Source organism: Typopeltis vanoorti, chromosome 16, assembly GCF_054136105.1.
Source record: "Typopeltis vanoorti isolate ZY-2024b chromosome 16, IOZ_Tvanoo_1.0, whole genome shotgun sequence".
NCBI lineage: Eukaryota > Metazoa > Arthropoda > Arachnida > Uropygi > Thelyphonidae > Typopeltis > Typopeltis vanoorti.
This window is the reverse complement of record NC_143564.1, coordinates 25,463,483-25,484,046: the sequence shown is the minus strand read 5'-3', so window position 1 is coordinate 25,484,046 and position 20,564 is coordinate 25,463,483. Positions and strand designations below refer to the sequence as shown.

General features: G+C 37.1%; 1 protein-coding gene across 1 annotated transcript in view; it reads left to right on the top strand.

Moving 5' to 3' along the window:
- The window catches only part of Dhc98D (Dynein heavy chain at 89D), a 1,285,966-nt gene that overhangs the window by 511,040 nt on the left and 754,362 nt on the right, over nucleotides 1-20,564 (top strand). Inside the window, exon 28 of the mRNA XM_090406627.1 lies at nucleotides 15,707-15,890. Coding sequence (XP_090262753.1) covers nucleotides 15,707-15,890 — 184 coding nt within the window. The remainder of the gene's footprint in view (nucleotides 1-15,706; nucleotides 15,891-20,564) is intronic.

The following is a 20,564-nucleotide window of genomic DNA, read 5'->3' as shown; positions in this document are numbered from 1 at the left end:
ATTTTAACTCTGTCACTCTTTTCTTTCGCTACCTTTAACAATACTTTCAAGTCCTCTCTCATAAAAAATTTATCACCTTTCAATTCATTCGTACCCGCCACAATTATAAATTCTTTCACCCTCTGTTTTTGCACTCTAATACTCTCACTTACATCCTTAAATTTCACACCCGGTAAGTACGATTTAGTTACACTCCCATCTGTCACTCCTCTTAATAACGAGTCACCATACAACACTCTTTCCTTCATTTCAGAAACTCTCCCACTCTTACGCTGTTTATTTGCGTTTGCCGAATCACTCTGGAAAGAGTTTTGCAGGTGCTATAATTGCCCCTGAGCATTTTGCATCACTGCTCGCAACCTAGTGATCTCACTTCCTACAAATAATTCCTCATTTTTTTTATCATTCAAACCATTTTCTCTTTCTGTATAGTTGCTCTCACTCTTTCTTAGATCAACGCTCTCATTGCCATCTTATACATCGCAATTCCCTATCAAGCCACTATTTTCACTCTCATTCTGGCTTTCTTCAACCATAACTGTCTTTAACATTAAATTAACATTTAACATTAATTTAACATTAAACCATCTTCCTGTACTTCCTTCAATTCTAACTGCCAACTTACAACTCAAATACAGACTAAGTATTGCTTGATATAATGCCCCATTGATACCATATAACTGTAGCGTATTGAATAGCTTCTCTCTTGGCACCTTGTCATATGCCTTTTCCAGATCGACAAAACTTAAATACAGATCATTGTTATATTCCCATGCTTTCTCAACTATTTGTCGTTAAGTGAAGATCTGATCCTGACAGCCTCTATTTGGCCTGAATCCAGCTTGTTCTTCACCCAGCTTTTCTTCCACAATTCTTCTCAACCGTTTCTCAAGTATGCTTGTATAGATCTTGTCAGGAACACTCAGTAGGGAAATACCTCTGTAATTCTCACATTCAGTTTTATTTCCCTTTTTATATATGGGTACTATTAGAGCTCTACTCCAATCATCGGGAATTCGTCCCTCTGTCTAGGCTTTCTGAACTATGCAGTGCATAGTTCAGAAAACTGTAAGACTTTTATACCACCATATTTCAGCATTTCTGGTCGAATATCATCTACTCCTGCTGCCTTTCCACATTTCCAGCCTTTGATGGCTTTTTCTACTTCAAGTATGGATATGTATTCCTGACTGAATGCTTGGTCAGTGTTTTTCACCACTGTGCTGTCATCACTGCTTGTTTCATTTAGCAATTTTTCAAAGTAATTACTCCACACTTCAAGGATATCTTTTTCTCCTGTTTTCATGTCACTTTTATCATCTGTAACTCCTTTTAGAGCACTTTTTCCTCCATTTCTAAGCTTCTTCAACAAACTCCAGGATATCTTACCACCGTCTTGATATTTATTTTCTATGTTCTTGCCAAAGTCCTCCCATGACTTTTGTTTAGCTAGTTTTACACAGTTTTTTGCTTTCTTACATTTGTCTCTGTATTCTCTAACAAGCTGACTTATTTGCCAGGAACTTTTGATATGATTTCTTCTTTTCCTTCGCTACCTCTTTAACTTCCTGTGTCCACCATGGAGTTCTGATTTTTCTATTCTTGCAGACAACCTCACCACATGCCTCTCTGGCTGAATCAATCAGAGTTTTCTCCAAGGTTTGGTTCTCAAACTCTTTCATTTTTTCTTCAATAATCTTTGTGTATTTTGTCTACAGTTCACATCTGAGAGCTGCTCAACTTTTATTCACTTTAAAACTTTCTTACATGTTATTCTTTTCAATACGAAATTCAATTTTATCCTGCTCAAGACTGAATAGTGATTGCTTCCAATTTCAAATCCTCTGTACACTCTGGTGTCCTGCACTAGGGAGAAAACATCACTATCAACAATAACATAGTCAATGAGACTTTTCTTATTCCTAGCCTCTTCTCTCCATGTGAATTTGTGCACATTTTTATGTTGGAACAGGGTGTTAGTAATAACCAGTCCATGTCCTGAGCAGAAATCCAACAGGTATTTGCCATTATTATTGGCTTTGCTCTTTTCTCCAAATTTTCCCAAAAAATTTTTGTATGTCTGACAATCATTTCCTAATCCGCTATTTAGATCCCAACAAGGACCATCAAAAAATTCCTCCACTTCTACCTTAGTAGAACCTTCTGTGGGACCATAGGCACAAATAAGTCTCATTGTTTTTGCCCACATCACTCTACTTGAGACTGTCTGCCATTCAAGAAGATTTGCCTCATATTTTGTGTTGAATACTATGGCTACTCCTTCTTTTCCTTGATTGTCATTTCCTGAATATAACATTTATTTATTGTTCAGAATGATCTCACCAGTTTTTGTTTTTTTTGTTTCAGTCACCCCTATTATGTCGATATGGTACTTATCTAATTCCTCAACTAGCTCGATTTCTTTGCCATTCAGGCTTTTTATGTTGATAGTACCGATCTTTAACTCTGGTGATGTTGAGTTGTGGTGTGTTTTCAGATTTGTTCCAGTAGCTGACTTTTCACTGTTTGCCCTGGTTCCCTGGCAAAAACAACGGGGGCCTTGTTTAACCGGTGACGCTCCAGCCAGCATGAAATTTTGTCATGTTGTACCATAATTTTCTATATTGGTTTAAGCCAATAAGAATACAATTTGATTAATAAAAATAAAATTAAGAATAAAAAAAAATATATATATATATATAAAGATTATTTTACACAATTTTGTATGACAATTTCCCATACTTTAGGAATAGTAAGAACGTCGTTGCAGTTTAAATTTGGTCTGTGTAGTAGGGCTTCAGCACTTTCTTTATATAAATGTTCATATTTATATAAAGATCTGTATAAAAGTTTCGACTTCTCCCAATGGATCCTATGGTTTGAATTTTCAACTCTGTGTTGGGAGACACCAGATTTCTGCAGTTTGAAAAGACGAATGTAGTCTTGATGTTCTGAGATGTGTTTCTGAACAGACCTACCTGTCTGACCAAAGTAAGACAATTTGCATGAGCATGGGATCTCATAAACGCCAGGTAAACACCTCTGATGTTACCTGGCGTTTATGAGTGTGCATATACCAGTGAGGCTGGAGGTTTGAGAATGTACAAAAAATGCCCAAGATAGTACTACTAGTAACAACACAGAAAAGGATTGGAATAATGAAGTAGGCAAACAGTAATCTTTAATATAAAGTGTTAAGGATTGCTGTTTGCCTACTTCATTATTCCAGTTTATATATCTAATGTCAGGAGTATCTGGAACAAGGGGAGAGAGATTTTAGCATTGGTTAGTTTTTATTATCCGAAACCTATTGGCATTAGTCTCACCAAGATAACCATAATGCTATCAGTTGGTGACAATGATCATGCAATCTTGACTGGAAGTGGATAAATGTGTGAAATTTTCAGTTTTTAAGGAGTGTATGTGAAATTACAGAGCTAGAAAGCATGATAAACTCAGGACACTGCTTGGGGCAATTGCCATGGTATAGAAAAGTTTTTCAATATATCATTCATTTCCTATATAGAAATATGTTCTGCTAGATGATTTTTGGATTGTGGTATTTCTAATTCTTTTGTAATTTGTGACCATAAAAGATTGTAGCCATGTAATTAAAGTAAACATACTAAAAAATTATATTCCTGTTTAATCCTTTATCCAGGTGCAAGCAAACAAAGTTTGCATATGAAGTATCCTCACTTCTTGTGAAAAAAAATTTACTGTAGCCAAGTAGTTTTATCAGTTACTTTCTTGCATTTTCTTGTTTTTTTTTATTCAAATTATTTAAAATTTTATAAATTATGGGATTAAATTTTGTTAAACCTTGCTCTAAAATTAGACATGAAAAGAGGGCGCTTTAGCAGCAAGCAGTCGCAAGCACGCTATTTCGATGCTCCCATATTTTAAGTTGCAAAGTAGATCTTTTCTTGTGAATTAAAATTTAAAGTACATCAGTGAACTCTGTTCTTCAAGATGAACATATAGATGTAAAAACTGTAAGTATCTGTTAAGTAATAAGTAAAATATAAGTAGTCAAAGTTCGAAGTATACGTTGGTCACCTACGCGAGAAGAGAACAAAGGAAGACGCCATATTAGAAATTACAGCAAGATCGTCAAACAAGAAATATGAAGTGCTACAAATGCCAAGAAGACCTAACGGGTGAAGAAAACCATGTAACATGTAGGAACTGCCAAAGAAACATGCATTTTTTATGTTCAGGATTGTCTGAGACTACTTGGTAGCGAAAATCAAACAAGAATCGTGACGAGTGGAAGTGTCCCCATTGCAGAGACAACAAAGGAACGTCGCCTTCGACCGCAGGCGGAAAACAGCCAATGCAGAAAACAACCGCAGGCAGTAAACAGCTATCAACAACAGAGGGAATTAAAAACAAAGAAAACAACAACGGAAACCCAGGTGAGCCATCTTTAAATGCATTACTTGAAAATAGATTACAAAACCTAAAAGACTGTTTAATCGATTTTGTTGGAGAACTATTTAAAAAACATACCGCACAAATTACAGAAAAATTCAACCAATATGAGGAATTTATTAAATTTAATAATAACTCGGTAGAAGGTATGTTACAGACCATTAGAGAAATTAAAAACTGCATCAAAGAGCTAACTGAAAGACAGCATAATTTAATTAAAGAGACAACGGACCTACGGCAAGAACTAAACTCTTTAAAGCAACAGTACGAGCTCTCAAACCAACAGCAGCACAAAAATGACCTCCTCATAAATGGTCTCCCAGAAATAGCTACGGAACATCTAAGCGACACTGTAATACAACTAAGCCAAAAAATCGGCTCTCCCATTGAATCAAGAGACATCCAGTCAGTGCATCGGTTACCACAAAAAAGGAAAAGAGAAAATAATACCCGTCCTTCTGCCGTCATAGTGCGACTCACCAACAGCCTAACAAAAACTACACTTATAAAAGCTAGCAGGATTAAAAATCCAGTAGTAAAGGATCTGAAAGGAGACCACGACAACACCCCAATATACTTGTCTGAATACCTTACTCCACACTATCAGAAAATATTCTACCAAGCAAGGAAAGTAAAAACAGAAAACAATTACCAGTTTATATGGATAAGAGACAGCAAAATATTCCTTAGAAAGACACAAGACACAAAACCAATCGAAATAAAATCCGTAGATAACCTCAACAGGCTGTCACATTGAAAGGAATATTGACAACTCGTAAAGAAGGAACAGGACACCAACCTACACGAATGCACACCATCAAGCAGACGTAATCACCCCGGAACATGATAATTGCCACATTCTGGAAACAACTGACAATCCCCAAAAAAGGACTATCTATTCTTCACATCAACATCAGAAGCATTCAAAAATACTGGCTGACCCTGCAAGCTTATCTGAAGGAAGATATAGACAAAATAGACATTTTAATACTGACTGAAGTATCTACGACAAACGAAGAGGCATCATCCTACCAAATGCCACACTTCCAACAACACAAACACTGCAGACAAACAAAACGAGGTGGTGGTATAATAATATTTACCAAATATAAACTAGAAGTAACAGAAATAAACTATAAATTAGAATACGCAGAAAACATATGCATCGAAATTAAAAACATCAAACAAGAAAACTCCCTGATATTAAACGCAATATACAGACCACCCAACTTAAGCACCACAAAATTCCTAGGAAGAACTAAACAGATGGCTTTCATCCACGAAAGTAAGCACCTAAAAAAAATTGATAATAATAGGAGACATTAATATAAACATTAGGAACATAAATAACAACACAGAACAATACCTAGACCTATTATCAGCATATAACATAACCCCATCCATACAGTCGTATACACGAGAAGAGATAGTCGGAAACACAACAACCTCAACATGCATTGATCATATAAATATAAGGGCCCCTCCAAACAGCCACACAGCAGCCGTCATAACATGCAAACTAGCAGACCATTATTTCACATCATTGCAGTTACACACTGAACCAGAACCCATAAAAATTACTGAGACTACAAAACAGTATCATAGCATTGTAAACGAAGCAATAGTGAACGATGAAATCAGAAAAACAGACTGGATGCAGATAGCATCTTTAGACTCTGCTGAAGCTGTATATAATAATCTTAAACTTGCATTTAACAAAATATATAACAAAGCATTAACAAAAATAAAAATACGCCCCCAAACGAAACAAAATCCATGGATAACAGACAACATACTAACAGACATACAAAGAAAAGATGCCCTATGGAAACAACTTAAGAAGTCGCCGAACAATATCGCTTTAAAAGCTGAATACAAAAGAAAACGGAATCTCCTAACAACCCAGATTAGAACGGCAAAAAGAAACTATTACAGCAACAAATTAACAACAGCTCAGAATGACATAAAGGAAACCTGGCACCTGATTAATGAAATGCTGGACAATATACACAGAACCACTGCCTCAGAAACAATAAAAGACAGCTTTGCCTGCGATCCCAAATCCTCAAACAGTTGGCAAAGAACTTTAATCAGCACTTCGTGAACTCTGTCCAAAAGCTACAAGAAACAACCTTTCATCACACAAGCGAACATTCTCCACTAGGTCCACGAGCAACCCAGTCGATGTGGTTCCCCACAGTAACAAAAGAAGAACTATCACTGGCAATTCAACAAATTAACCCTACAAAGGACCGGGGATAGACGGAATCAGACCAAAAGACATCGAGAAAAACTCAACCAACCTACTTCCAGTTATACAAAAACTGTTAAATAAAATCTTCGAAACGGGACACATACCTGAAACACTGAAGACTGCATTAATCACACCCATACACAAACAGGGAAAAAGAAACATAATAAGTAATTACAGACCTATCGCCACGCTGCCTGTAATCAACGAAATCATGGAGCGCATCGTACATCAGAAACTCTCCACATACATTGAAAAATTTCAAATCATACCCAAAACACAATATGGCTTTCAAAAAAATAAAGGAACAGCAACACTCCTGAAAGATTTCACAGATCTAATAAACGCTGCATTAGATAAAAACAGAATAACATTAATGGTATTCATTGACCTAACAAAAGCATTTGACACACTAACACATAAAACCTTGTTAACGAAACTTACCCATATCGGAATTGGAGGTCGTCTTCTCCAGTGGTTTAAAGCATACACGAAAAACAGAAAGCACATCACACGTATAGGATCAGCATACAGCAAAGAGGTACATGTAACCTGTGGAGTACCGCAAGGAGCTGTCCTATCTCCCATTCTATTTAACATATACACACACGACATAAGCCAACTCCCTCCTAAAAAGTAAAATCTTCCAGTATGCAGATGACACTGCCATAATAGTATCCATTCACAACAATGCAAATATCGCTTACAAAAATATGCAACACGACATCAATCAAATCACTAACTGGTTAACCGAAAACGGCATATATATAAACCCTGGAAAAACAAAGCTAATGATATTCAAAAACTCCCAAACCCTGCCCATAGAAACTAAATATCTCTATCAAACATTCATCCTCCTAGTGCAGAACCTAAAATCACAACCATCACACAGGTGAAAACAACACGCTATCTTGGACTTCACTTTGATGCTGATCAAAGTTGGGATAGCCATATAAACTACCTACATACCAAGCTTAGGATAATAGCAAGCAAACTATACAGATTAAAAGACATTGCTCCAACCCACATAAAAATACTAATCTATAAAGCATTATGTGAAAACATTTTAAGATATGCAGTCACATCATATGCATTCTGCACAGACTACAGACTTAACAGGCTACAATGGTTGCCTGTTAAGTTTCATCCGTGCAGGAAGCACGGATGAAACACAAAATATTTAAGGTGAAACACTTATGCCACTACACAGTCATGTTAAAACACTACTACAGCCCAACATATAGAGTAACCAGAACAACATATCAAATAACAAGACCACAGTCAACAAACTACCTAACATATAAGTACAACAATCACTACGGCAAAGCCACCCGAAACTTCTACGTACCTGACATGATAAACAAACTGCCGTTCGACAACAGAAACCTAGGAACATACAGTGAGCTGAAACAGGCACTATATAAATATTATAGCGAGAATGAAAATTAGAGCAATTCCTGTTTCTCCTCCACCACACATGCACACACACACACACACCTATGGCAACCCCCTCCCCTCTCAAAAACTATCACTACAAGAACACAAAGAAACAAACACACCATGTCTAAATCCAACCCTAGTTGCACAAAAAAAAAAAAAGAAAAAAAAAAGTTAAACTGTAATAGCAGTCGAAGTCTTTCAAGCACGTACCAACAAACAGTAAAATCAACACCTGGCTTGTGACCAGTATAGGAACACAACCATGAAACCACCACCCTCTGTCATCTATTATCTTCCTCAGATAAGCTCTGCTAAGCTTCGAGGAAGAAAATTACTAACTTGCAAGTATCTGTTATACACACTTGTAATGCATTATAAATATTATATATATATATATAATTACTACAGCAACTATGTATGCAATTCATCTGAGACATAAAAAAAATAAATAAATTATTATTATTATTATAATAATAATAATAATAATTATGTATATTCTAAATTCAGAAATTCTGTATAATCCTTATTGTAAATACTGTAAATATTATTATTGTATGTAATTTATACTGAGACATAATAAAATGTTTTTAAAAAAAAAAAAAAAAATATTAAGATCAGACCTCATGGAGTCAAAGGACTCATCGCTGGAGGTCCATACGCTTTCTTGAAAAAAGCTTGTTAAACCCATTCACAGTTTCCACACTCAACATACTTTCAAGCAATTCATTCCACCCACTATTTACTCTCCATGCAATGAATCTGATTCTCACTTCACTGATTGCAGCCTATCTTATTCAGCTTCCAGGGATGGTGAGTTGTTATATTGTTGTTCTTTGAAAAATTTCCGCATTAATTATTATTATTATTCAGGTCTCCATGGAGTCAAAAGACTCATCGTGGGAGATCCTTCCTAAGAAACACAAAGTCTATCAAGACTCATCAATCTGGTAACAATTCCTCACCAAATTATTTATCTCAGTCATATCTCCTTTCCTTCTATTCACAAGGCTCTGCATCTTTCATTCTTTCAAATCACTCTTCATATCTGACATTACATAGACTTGACACTTTCTTAATAAACCTTCTCTGGACTCTCTAATACATCCTCATCCCTTTGAAAACTAGGTCACCAAATCTATGCACAGTAGTCCATATACATATGGACTATAGTAGTAGTAACCCCCTTTGCTTCTGCATGTCAGTGTACTCTTCATTATTACCATAATCTGTTGTGATGTTTTTATAGTGTAAGCAATGTGACCCGTAAACTTTTAGTCTCTGTCCACTATCACTCCCAGGACTCTAATCTCTTCCACTGCCCTCAAAATTTCTGCATTAAATGAATACTCTGCATCCCAAACTTGCCTACCAGATTTCAAGACCTTGCACTTTACTCAACTCACTTGCATACTCACATAGTCTGTTGAGATCCTCCTGCATTTCCACAACATCTTCTTTACTACTCATAGCCTTTCAGAACTCTGCATGATTGGCAACAGCTACACATCTCCAGATAAGCCAGTTCAAATGATATTACCATACAAATTAAACAATAATGGTGCCAAAACAGATCCCTGTAGTATTCCACTACAGGGATCTGTAGTGGAGTACTACAGATGGGATACCACCCCTCCAGACAAAAACTGCTGAGACCTATCTGACTGTCAATAAGGTATCCAACTCATTCTGTTATATAATTCCATCTGTTTCATTTAGCTTCTAGCTTGTCATGTGGCAGTGTGTTAAGCCTTAGCAAAATCCAAGTATATCAGTGTATATGCATGTCCTTTATCTACTGAATTTGTTACCTTGTTGTGCTATATAAGCAGACTGCTAAACCATGACCTCCCCCCCTAACAAACCCATGCTGGCTATCATAAAGGATGCTGCTATTATCAACTCATTTCTGAATCCTTGTCCTCACCTTCTCTATTAACTTAACAACAACTCCAGATATGCAGTCTGGCCTATAATTTGTAGGTTCAGTCTATCTCTCACCCCTTGTAGAGTGTATTAATTTTTATCACCTTTCATTCTTTTAGGACTTGCCATTAGGAAAAAAGGGAAATTATTCCATTATTATTCCAGGTTTCTCTGTGTCATTTTCCCACTTTTATTTTAGTTAAGGTGTTCTTTCTGTGGGAAGCTTTCAGTATTGACACTACATTGTGATGTAAATAAAAAGTTGAATGAAAAATAAGCAATTAAAACCTGACAAGTTTTGTAAGTCATCAGACTTACATCATCATGGATACTAGTACAAAAAAGGTTTTCCACAACAAAAGCCCATAAACAATTAATTACACATATTAGATGTTATGATTACTTCACAGCTATTATATACAAATGAGAAACCAGAATAAATATGCTAAATTCATTACTGTATGTTGGCACACTGCTAGTTGTTGCTATCATGTTCTGTGGCATCACACATGTCATATCCTATGTCCATGCCAGTGAGATTTTTAATAAAAGTTGATCATACTTGGTGTAACATTTTTATTACATTGTGTGAGGATCTTAAGCATTTGCGAGGCTTCTATAAACTTTCTTGTAAAACAATCATAATCAATATATGGCATTTTGTTGCCAAACTATCTGATGGCCTGTGCTGGTAGTGTGGAACTAAACCTGATTTGTGCTGTCTTCTTTTTTTTTGACATCTTTTACATGTTCAGACATATGGATCTCTCCCAATCTTCCTGTCTGGCCTACATAACAAATGGCACAATAGCAACAAATCTCATAAGTGCCTGGTTTTTTCATGGGGTAATCTGGAGGTTTTGGTGGATTTAAGAATCTTGAGATTTTTTGCGAAGGTAAAAAAGCCACTTTGATGTTGTACTTGCAGAGCATAATAAAATTAGTTTAATCCTTTATCCAAGTGTGAGCAAACAAAGTTTGCGCCTGAAAGTATCTTCAGGTACCTACAACACCAGGGCAACTCGTTGCAAAGGTGGAGCAAGCCACCAACACTCCTATCTCAGTATCTCCTATAATGCAAAACACATCTCCTTGCAGATATGTCTAATGTTATGCATTAAGGGAAGGGCCACTACCCAGACTAGTTTCGACCTTTATTGAGGTAGAATGGGAGTTCATGCCTTTCATCACTGGCCTCTTTAGATTTAAAAAAAAAGTTGTGCTGAGAGTCAGCTTGATAGAGAGAGAGGAGAAGAAAGATAGAGTGGATAGTAGTAGGTAGTTAAAAGAGGCCTCAGTCGATCCACCTGGCCTGACTTAAATGCCAGCACCAAGCAGATCTCCGACATTATCTCCCTCCATCCGTTCTCCTCCGCGTTCTCCGGCCAGCCACCTCTTCAGATGTCTGGCCGATGAAAGAAGTGAAAAAACAAATGCAGGAAGACACACATAAATTGAAAATCAAAAGAACTAGGACACACATAAACAGAAACAACAAAGGAGCTAGAACACGCATAAAGAGGACAACAAAAACAGAAACAACAAAGGAGCTAGAACACGCATAAAGAGAACAACAAAAGTCGGTGAATTAACAGAAAAGTACTGCAAGAACGGGGGAAGAGCCTGGCCTGAGTGATGCAGCCCGCAAGGAGCTGCACCGCCTCGCTGTAAGCCTTCGCCGCTCGGGTTCTCAGGTCTGCCCCCTCCTATGTGGATTAAGCGTGAACATACAAAAACAGAACCAAGAAACTTAGAAGGGGCTTTTTTTTTATTTTTATTTTTTTATTTTTTTTTATTTTTTATGTCATATTTGCCCTGCTATCTCTTACCGCTTCCTCATAGTCTTTTACCACGTTTTCCATCACTGTGAGTACGTGTACTGACTCTTCATCATTAAGTTGCCATATTCTCTTCAAGCATTCATTCCATTCCGCTCGGTCGTAAGTGACTTTCCCAAACTTGAGCCATATTCTAAGACTCTCTAGCTCACCTTCACATTGCAAAGCCACGTCTCCCTTTTCCTGTACAGCTGTGTGGACTTTGTTTTTTATCTCGGGTTTATTCCTAAGATAGAATAGGATTCGTTCTGTTACATTCGAATATTCATATCGGGGTTCTTTTCTTTTTACCGGTTTTGTAATGGCGTGAGAAGAACCGGTGTTTGTATCCTGTTTATTTCGTTTCATTTCTCCTTCTTCTTCCGGTGTGATGGGTCATTTTGTTGTACTGGTGTTGATTTCCATTTCCTCTGTTTCTGTACTGTTATTGTTGCCTTCCGATTCATTGGTGTAAGATTTCATAGTGTTCTGTTTCTTTTTCATCCTAATTCTCCCTTCTGCGTTCCTCCCAGTAGTCGTTGCAGTAACTGGCGGTTGGAGGGCTGGAAACTCTTCTGGTTCAGTTGTTTGTGGTTCGTTTACTGTTTGGCCGGCCGGTAGCTCGAGAGTCCTGTGTTGTGAGCTTAGGAATGGCTACTGCCGCAGGTGTTATGGAGCCTCCTGCTCTTTCTGCAAGGGTCCTATTAGGACAAATATCTATTTTATGGGATGTGTTCCCACATTTACGGCACGGTGACTCACATTGATTCAATGTGTGTTCTGTCGATAAGCAGTTGCGGCATGTGTTGTTTTTCGGGCAGTGAGCGCTAAGGTGACCCAAAGCGGTGCACCGAAAACATTGTTTTCTTACGCCTGGATAATTGACTATTACTCTTGCTGAGCCTAAAAAAATCAAGTTGGGGACCTCGGTTTTCATCTCGATTGAAATGCTCACTTCCCCTGATTTCCACTCTGGGATATCCGCGTCTTGTCCGAATGTTACGTTTCGGACAGTCCCCCACTTGGAGAAAATGGTTTTAATGATTTCCTCCCCTTTCTCTAGATATTCGAGTGGAAACCTGTCAATTTTTATGGATTTTAAAATACTTCCGACTAGGAAGGGTAGGTATTTTTTCCCTTCACATTCTACACCCTTAAGGAGCGTTTCTCTTGTTTCTATGTTGTTTGTTACTACTTGGAATCTACCCCCCCCCGTAAGGGGTAAGCCCATAAATACTTTCTGCTTTGACGACTTTGAGAAGAGCTCTCACAAACGTCGCTTTGTCGATGTTTCGGTCAATTTCGATCCCGAGAGTACGAACTCTTGGCAAGAATTTCGACATTGTTTAAAAGCAAATACCTTACCAACGGAATAGCAAATTTCAGTCCCCAAAAGGAAATACCCTAAAACGGACCTGCACCGATTGGAACGAGGCCGCAAAAAATAAAAACCAACAAAAGAAAAACTAGAAGGGTTCTTACCAAACAATACTGGAATAGGAGCTCTCTCTCGGGATCTGGTAACTGGCAACTGGAATCCAAAAGAAGACTGGAACATGGAGCTTTCTCTCGGGGCCGCTAAATCTGGAACTTGTCTCATCAGTGGAAGGTCTCATCAGTGAGTAGGCAGACCTAGTTCTTTATTGAGGTCTCATCAGTGAGTAGCCAGACCTAGTGGGTAGCCAGACCTAGTGAGTAGCCAGACCTTACCCCAGTCCTGAAGATACTTTCAGGCGCAAACTTTGTTTGCTCACACTTGGATAAAGGATTAAACTAATTTTATTATACTCTAACCAAGTGAAAAATAAATTTTCAACATCTTTCTCTAAATCCAGAGTAATTTATTAAAAAGGGTGGCACACCATTTGCAACTCCTATAGGTAAAGATGACCTGCTAATGCTTCTGCCTGGTATCTCCACTTGGGCCTGGCTCCCACCGAAGAGACCTCAATAAAGGTCGAAACTAGTCTGGGTAGTGGCCTTCCCTTAATGCATAACATTAGACATATCCGCAAGGAGATGTGTTTTGCATTATAGGAGATACTGAGATAGGAGTGTTGGTGGCTTGCTCCACCTTTGCAATGAGTTGCTCTGGTATTGTACCACCTTACCCCAGTCCTGAAGATACTTTGTTTGTGCAAACTTTGTTTGCTCACACTTGGATAAAGGATTAAACTAATTTTATTATACTCTAACCAAGTGAAAAATATACTTGCAGAGCAATATATCTGCTTTGCCTGGAACATTCTTGTTGTAAGGTAGCATGATTGCATTCATAAAATTTTGTTTAAGTAAGGCTGCTGCAGGAGATGAATTAAGAATTTTGCTCATTGTCTTGGGTTCATAACCATTAAGTGTGAGGTTCTGTCTCAAGTAGTGCAGATTTTTATTCCTTTTAATTAGTGCGCTTGATGTATTGTATTCTCTATCTTGTAAAGTTTAATTATCTCTATCTTTTGTAATGGATGGCGATGTGAAGAGGCATTTGAAAATCTTCCTGTTGTTTTAGGTTCTCTGTATATGGAAAAGGATAGCCTCTTTTCCTCTTCATTTATTTCTACGAAGATATCAAGGAACAGTAAATTTTTGTGCTGTTCTAGTTCCAAAAGCTTCCCAGAGAACTGCTAAATCACAGAAACTTATCTTTCATCTAGAAGCTCACAGTGGTCTTTTTGTTGTATTCAGTCTTATCTTCAATTGATCTGGTTGATAAATACTTTTTTTTTTAAAGTGTTTCCTTGATCTTCTGCAATCCTAGAAATATCCTCATCTCACTATCTGAGAGATCTTATAAGACCATCTCTTCATTTTGCCCAACCTTTTAAATGCTGCCTGTTTTAATATACCAGAAATGTTTAACCATTATTCTTCAATTGATTCAATGATATTTTTAATCTTCTGTTAATGTTTTAATCTCTCTGTTGAAAAAGCCACCTTATACGGGAGTCTTTTAGTGACTGACTTTTAGGCAGGCCTTTTCTTTAGTTTCTGCTTTTATTATTCTTAACCATTATGGATGAAATCAAATTGGTAATGCTTTTTAAAATTGATAAATTATCAAAATTGTTGGCATAATTAATGAAATTTTAATGCAAGATGAAGAATATTCAGCATTTTAAATAAATCTGTTAATATATGGAAATGAAATAAATAATAATAACAAAAAAAAAAGAATTATATCATCCAAAATAAAATTTTTAAGAGCTGCAAGATATACTGATTTAAATAAGAAACGAAATCTAGACATTTTGCAATTAATTTATAAGAAATAGATATGGATTTGGATGATGATGAAGCAATTTATTTCTGTAATATAATATAGAAGTAATTGATGACTGTGTAAGCATTTAGGAAGTAGATGATTTTTATTGTGAAGTGTGAGATCACCATTTATTATGCTAAAGCATTACCTCCTTTTGTGGATGTGGTTGACATGAGAAAAAAAGTATTAGTATAATTATTGTAGTTTAATTATTATTATTATGTTTTTAAATGTAAATCTCAACCCATGAAAGGTTGTAAATGTTTTATACAATATCCTCAGATTTGCTTAAGGATTAGATAATCTGTATAGCTTGCTCCAGAAAGAATTTTTTTTTTCCCACTTCAGGACTCCTGACCAGGATGATGGTCTCAATAAATTCATCTGACACTTAAGACATTAACAAATATTCTTGACTTCAAGAGGTAGTAAGACAGTTATCTACTATGCTGTAGATATATCTCACTAGAGAACTATCAACTACACACACACACACACACACACATTTATATTGCAGTTTGAGAGTATAATTCAAAGATATATATATATATATCTTGTTTATATAATGTTTTCTTTCAGTATTTTGGACGCTCAAGAATTTGAGTGGGAAAGTCAGTTGTGCTTTTATTGGGAAAGAGAACCAGATGAATTGATTGTACGACAGTGCAGTGGAGTATTCAATTATGGTTATGAATACATGGGTTTAAATGGAAGGCTAGTTATCACACCTCTGACAGACCGTATATATTTAACAATTACACAGGTAAATATTAGTGATTATGAATGATAAAATTTAAGGATTTATATTTATAAGGTTAGATTTATAAAATTAGCAATATGATTTCTTTATATTTTCCATTGAATATATATGTATAAACATTTATTATTATTATTATTAAATTATTATTATTAAACAAGACCTCATGGAGTCAAAGACTCATCTAGGAGGTCCTTTTATCTCACACACATCTCATCATACCGGGTCTTAAACACATTCAAACTCCTTGCAGACACCACACTCTCAGGCAAGGCATTCCAATCATTCACAACTCTGCACGAAAAAAACCTGCCTCTCACTCCCCTACTCACACCCTCTTTATACAGTTTCCAGGGATGACCTCTGGTTCTCCCCTGATCTCCCACTATTCGCTGTAGAACTTCTCCACCATTGATCCTATAGCAACCCCTTACCAACTTGTAGGTCTCTATCATATCTCCCCTCTTCCTTCTCTCCACTAGTCTCTGCAAATTACATCTTTTCAATCTTTCCTCATACTCGACATTCCAGAGGTCAGAAACTACCTTAGTCAGTCGCCTTTGGACCCTTTCCAACATCTCCTCATCCTTCTGAAAACCAGGTGACCAAATCTGGGCACAATAGTCCATGTGTGGCCTAATCAAAGCCTTATACAATGGAACCAGAATCTCCCTACTTCTACACGTCAGTGTCCTCCTCATCATTCCCAGAAGTCTTTGTGTTGTCTTCACAATTTTGGCGATGTGACCCCTAAATTTTAGATCCTTATCCACTATCACTCCCAGATCTCTTATTTCCTCTACTTCCAACAATATATTCTTACCAAGCATAAATTCTGCATCCCATCTTTGTTTTCCAAATTTTAAAACCTTACATTTTGCAACATTGAACTCACACCCCCATTTGCTTGCCCAATCACTCAATTTATTCAAGTCTTCTTGCAAGGCCACAACATCTTCACTACTCTTTATGGTTCTTCCCAACTTTGCATCATCTGCAAACAACTGAATATCTCCATCCAAATCTTCGCCAATATCATTAATATACAAGTTAAATAGTAATGGCCCTAAAACAGATCCCTGAGGCACTCCACTAGTGACTTTCCTTTTCCTGGATATTGCACCCCCATACACAACTTGTTGATACCTATCAGATAGCCAGTCTCCAATCCAATGCACTAATCTAATATCCAACCCCATCTGCTCTAGTTTGACTGTCAACTTATCATGAGGCACTCTATCAAAAGCTTTTGCGAAATCCAAGTATATTACTGTGTATCCTTCTCCTCTGTCCAAGGAAGCAGTCACTTTATTGTAATAAGTAAGTAGATTACTAAAACACGACCTCCCTTTAGCAAATCCATGCTGTCCATCAAAGATTATACCATTGTTGTCAACCCAACTCTGGATTCTAGCTCTCACAAGCTTCTCCAACAACTTAACCACAACACCCGACACACAGATAGGCCTATAGTTTGATGCTTGAGTTCGATCACCTCCTTTATGAAGTGGCACAATCTTGCCCTCCTTCCACTCTTTAGGGACTTGACCAAGTGCAAGACTCGTATTAAAAAAATATGTCAAGGCAGGTGTCAACTCTCTGGCACATTCCTTCAGAATACGTGGTGATATATTATCAAGTCCCACAGCCTTATTTACATCTAGTTTACTCAACTCCCCAAACACCTCTTGCTCACTTACAGTCAGTCTCTCCTCCCCATCATCAACTGCTCTTAATCTCTCCATGAAGTCACATTCACAAGATTGAAAGATCTTTATGAACTGCTCATTAAGTATCTCCACCACACATTCTGCAACAGCTGTCTTTATACCATTTCCTCCAATCAATGTCATCCTTCCATAATCATTCTTTCTTTTGCTGGCTACATATCGAAAGAACTCCCTAGGATTCTTTTTAGCTTCATTAGCTAACTGCTGTTCATACCTCTCTTTAGCTACTCTCACCAACCAAGTCACTCTCCTTGCCTGGTCTTTGTAGAACTCATGAAATTGGTTACTTCCACTTCTCTTATGCTGCCTCCACAATGCCCTTTTTCTCTGTATTGCATGCTTAATCTCTTTATTCATCCATCTCACACCTAACTTATTTAACCTTCTCACCCGTGGTATACATTTAGACATTGCATCCACTAAATATTTTTTGAAAATCCCCCAAGCTGCATTGATCTCTTTTCCAGCTAACTCCTCATTCCATGCTACACCTGCAAGCTGTCTCCTGAGCTCTTCATAATCACCCCCCTTGTAGTTCCACATATACCCTTTTTTCACAGGGGTCCTTGCACTGCTGGCAACCACCCAAGTAATCACCTCATGGTCACTTTCACCAATTGGTGGATGATTTGATACCTCATTGATAATTACATCCTCCGATGAGATGACCAAATCCAAGACCCTTAATCCTCTTGTGCCCTCTGTTACATACTGTCTGAGGTAGTTATCCCTCAAAAACTCAAGAAACTCATTTTCTTTACTTCCAGTTGCTATCTCTTCATTCCAGTCTATATTGCCATAATTAAAATCACCCATAATGATCACCCTTTTCTTATTTGCTTGGCTTATTTGACTATACATTTCACTATCACCACCATCCACATTACCAGGTCTATAACAACATCCCACCAAGTATTTTATTCTATTCACCTCTATCTCACACCATACTGCCTCAAAACCACTGGCCCCATTTCCCCCTTGCATCTCTACCTTGTATGGACATAACTCTTTCTCTATCATCAATAGCACTCCCCCTCCCTTTTTACCCCTTCTATCCTCACGAAACACATCATACCTTTCCATCTCTATTCCTGTCAGGATGTCATCCTCATCTAACCATGTCTCACTTATTCCGACAATCTCTGGGTGCACAGACGCAATTAGTGCAACCATTTCATCCGCCTTGTTTCTTATACTTCTAGCATTGGTATACAAACACAACAACTAATTTCTGGATCTACAGCTAGTTCCACTGATACCACTCACTCGATGTGATCTCTCCATGCTGGACTGGGGCCATTTCCCTTTCTGCTTCTTCATTTTAGAACCCTTTGCAATTCCATCTGTTTCCTTTTGATCCCTGATCATCCCATTACTTTCCTGCCTACACATTCTCTCACCTCCTCTTGGAGCATCCACCTTTCTCACGCTGTGTATCCCTGTCCACCCTGAGCCTCCCCGTTTCCCTGCTCCTCTTGCACACCCATTCTCTCATTATCTATACTCATACCACTCACTTCCACATTCATTTCCACTCCTTCAATCTCTCCTGTCTTACTCTCCTGCTCTTCCACATCACTCCCCTCTTGATCTGATTCATTCTCTCTATTCACTTCTCTACCTTCCAGCAGCAGTCTCTCCAAGCGACATTTATACTGTATTTCACATTTAATTGCAGGATCTTCATCATCATAACTTCCTGATATGCAACCTCAAGGAGTGTACAGGATATTATAATAAAAATAGATGATTAAGTTTGTGTTATTGGCTTCCTATTAACAGTTTCCTTCTAAATTGATCTGTATTTTTGTCAGAACTCCAGTTTGGTCACATATAACATTTCAGTCTTCTAAGGCGCTTTTAACTTTATCAGTGCACCATGACTTTGTCATCCTTCAATTATATAGTGTTATATTATTATAACACCTCCAAAGGGTCAAAAAACAAATTGAGGGAGGGCACACTACTCTACAACCCTGCATCTCCACTACTTAATCCACCAACTACACAGAATGCCACTACCATCATCATCATCATCATCATCTACACACAATAGCATCTACTGCCAGCCACCACCAGTATTTTTTTTGTTTGTAAATTGCACGTGTTCTCATGGCTCATTGTATGTATGCAGGGTGAAAAACCCAAGTTTCTGGAAGAAAAAAACCCTGTTATCTCCATATGAGATCAGCTAACTCACCTTCAATTGAAAAAAACGTGTAAATATATCTCTTGTCACAACAAGAATTGAACTTAGGCCTTTTCCAATTGAAGGACACAATGTATCATCATTCTTCCAATTGCACTACTCAGACATTTTGCTAGCCTTTCCTCTCTTGTTCTGTTAAAGTGACTGTACCATTTAGATTAGCCGTACTCTCACATTCTCGAATGCTAACATTGTCAAGTTATTTTATAAGGTCTTTGTTTTTAATATGATTCTGCCACTGATGTCATCTATTTACTCCACTAATTTTGTCTGTGTTCTCTAGACTTTGATCACACTCTATTTCTAGCCCATCTCTCATATTCCTAACTTAAAACTACTTTGAACAGTGTATTATATGCTGCTAGTTTAGTATTTTGACTAATTTCTCAATTACAAATTAATTCATTTGGTTCTTATCACATCATCTTTGTTTATTCTATATTTCGAAATTTAATTTATCGTCATCATCATCATTAAAAAATATGAAAATAATTAAGTACTTTATTTGCTTTATAGGTTCTCAATTAAGAACAGTTGGATATTTTCTGAGTTGAGCTGAGTATTATTTCCATTTTTTACAGTTGTTTTATGCTACTCTCTTCATAATATGATCCATATAGATTATGAATAACAGTGTACATTGCATGCACTTTATCTTACTCCTAATTTTACATCAAATTATCATTTTATAACTCTTTAATTCTAACAGCTGATACAACTAAGTATAATGCATAATTGTTC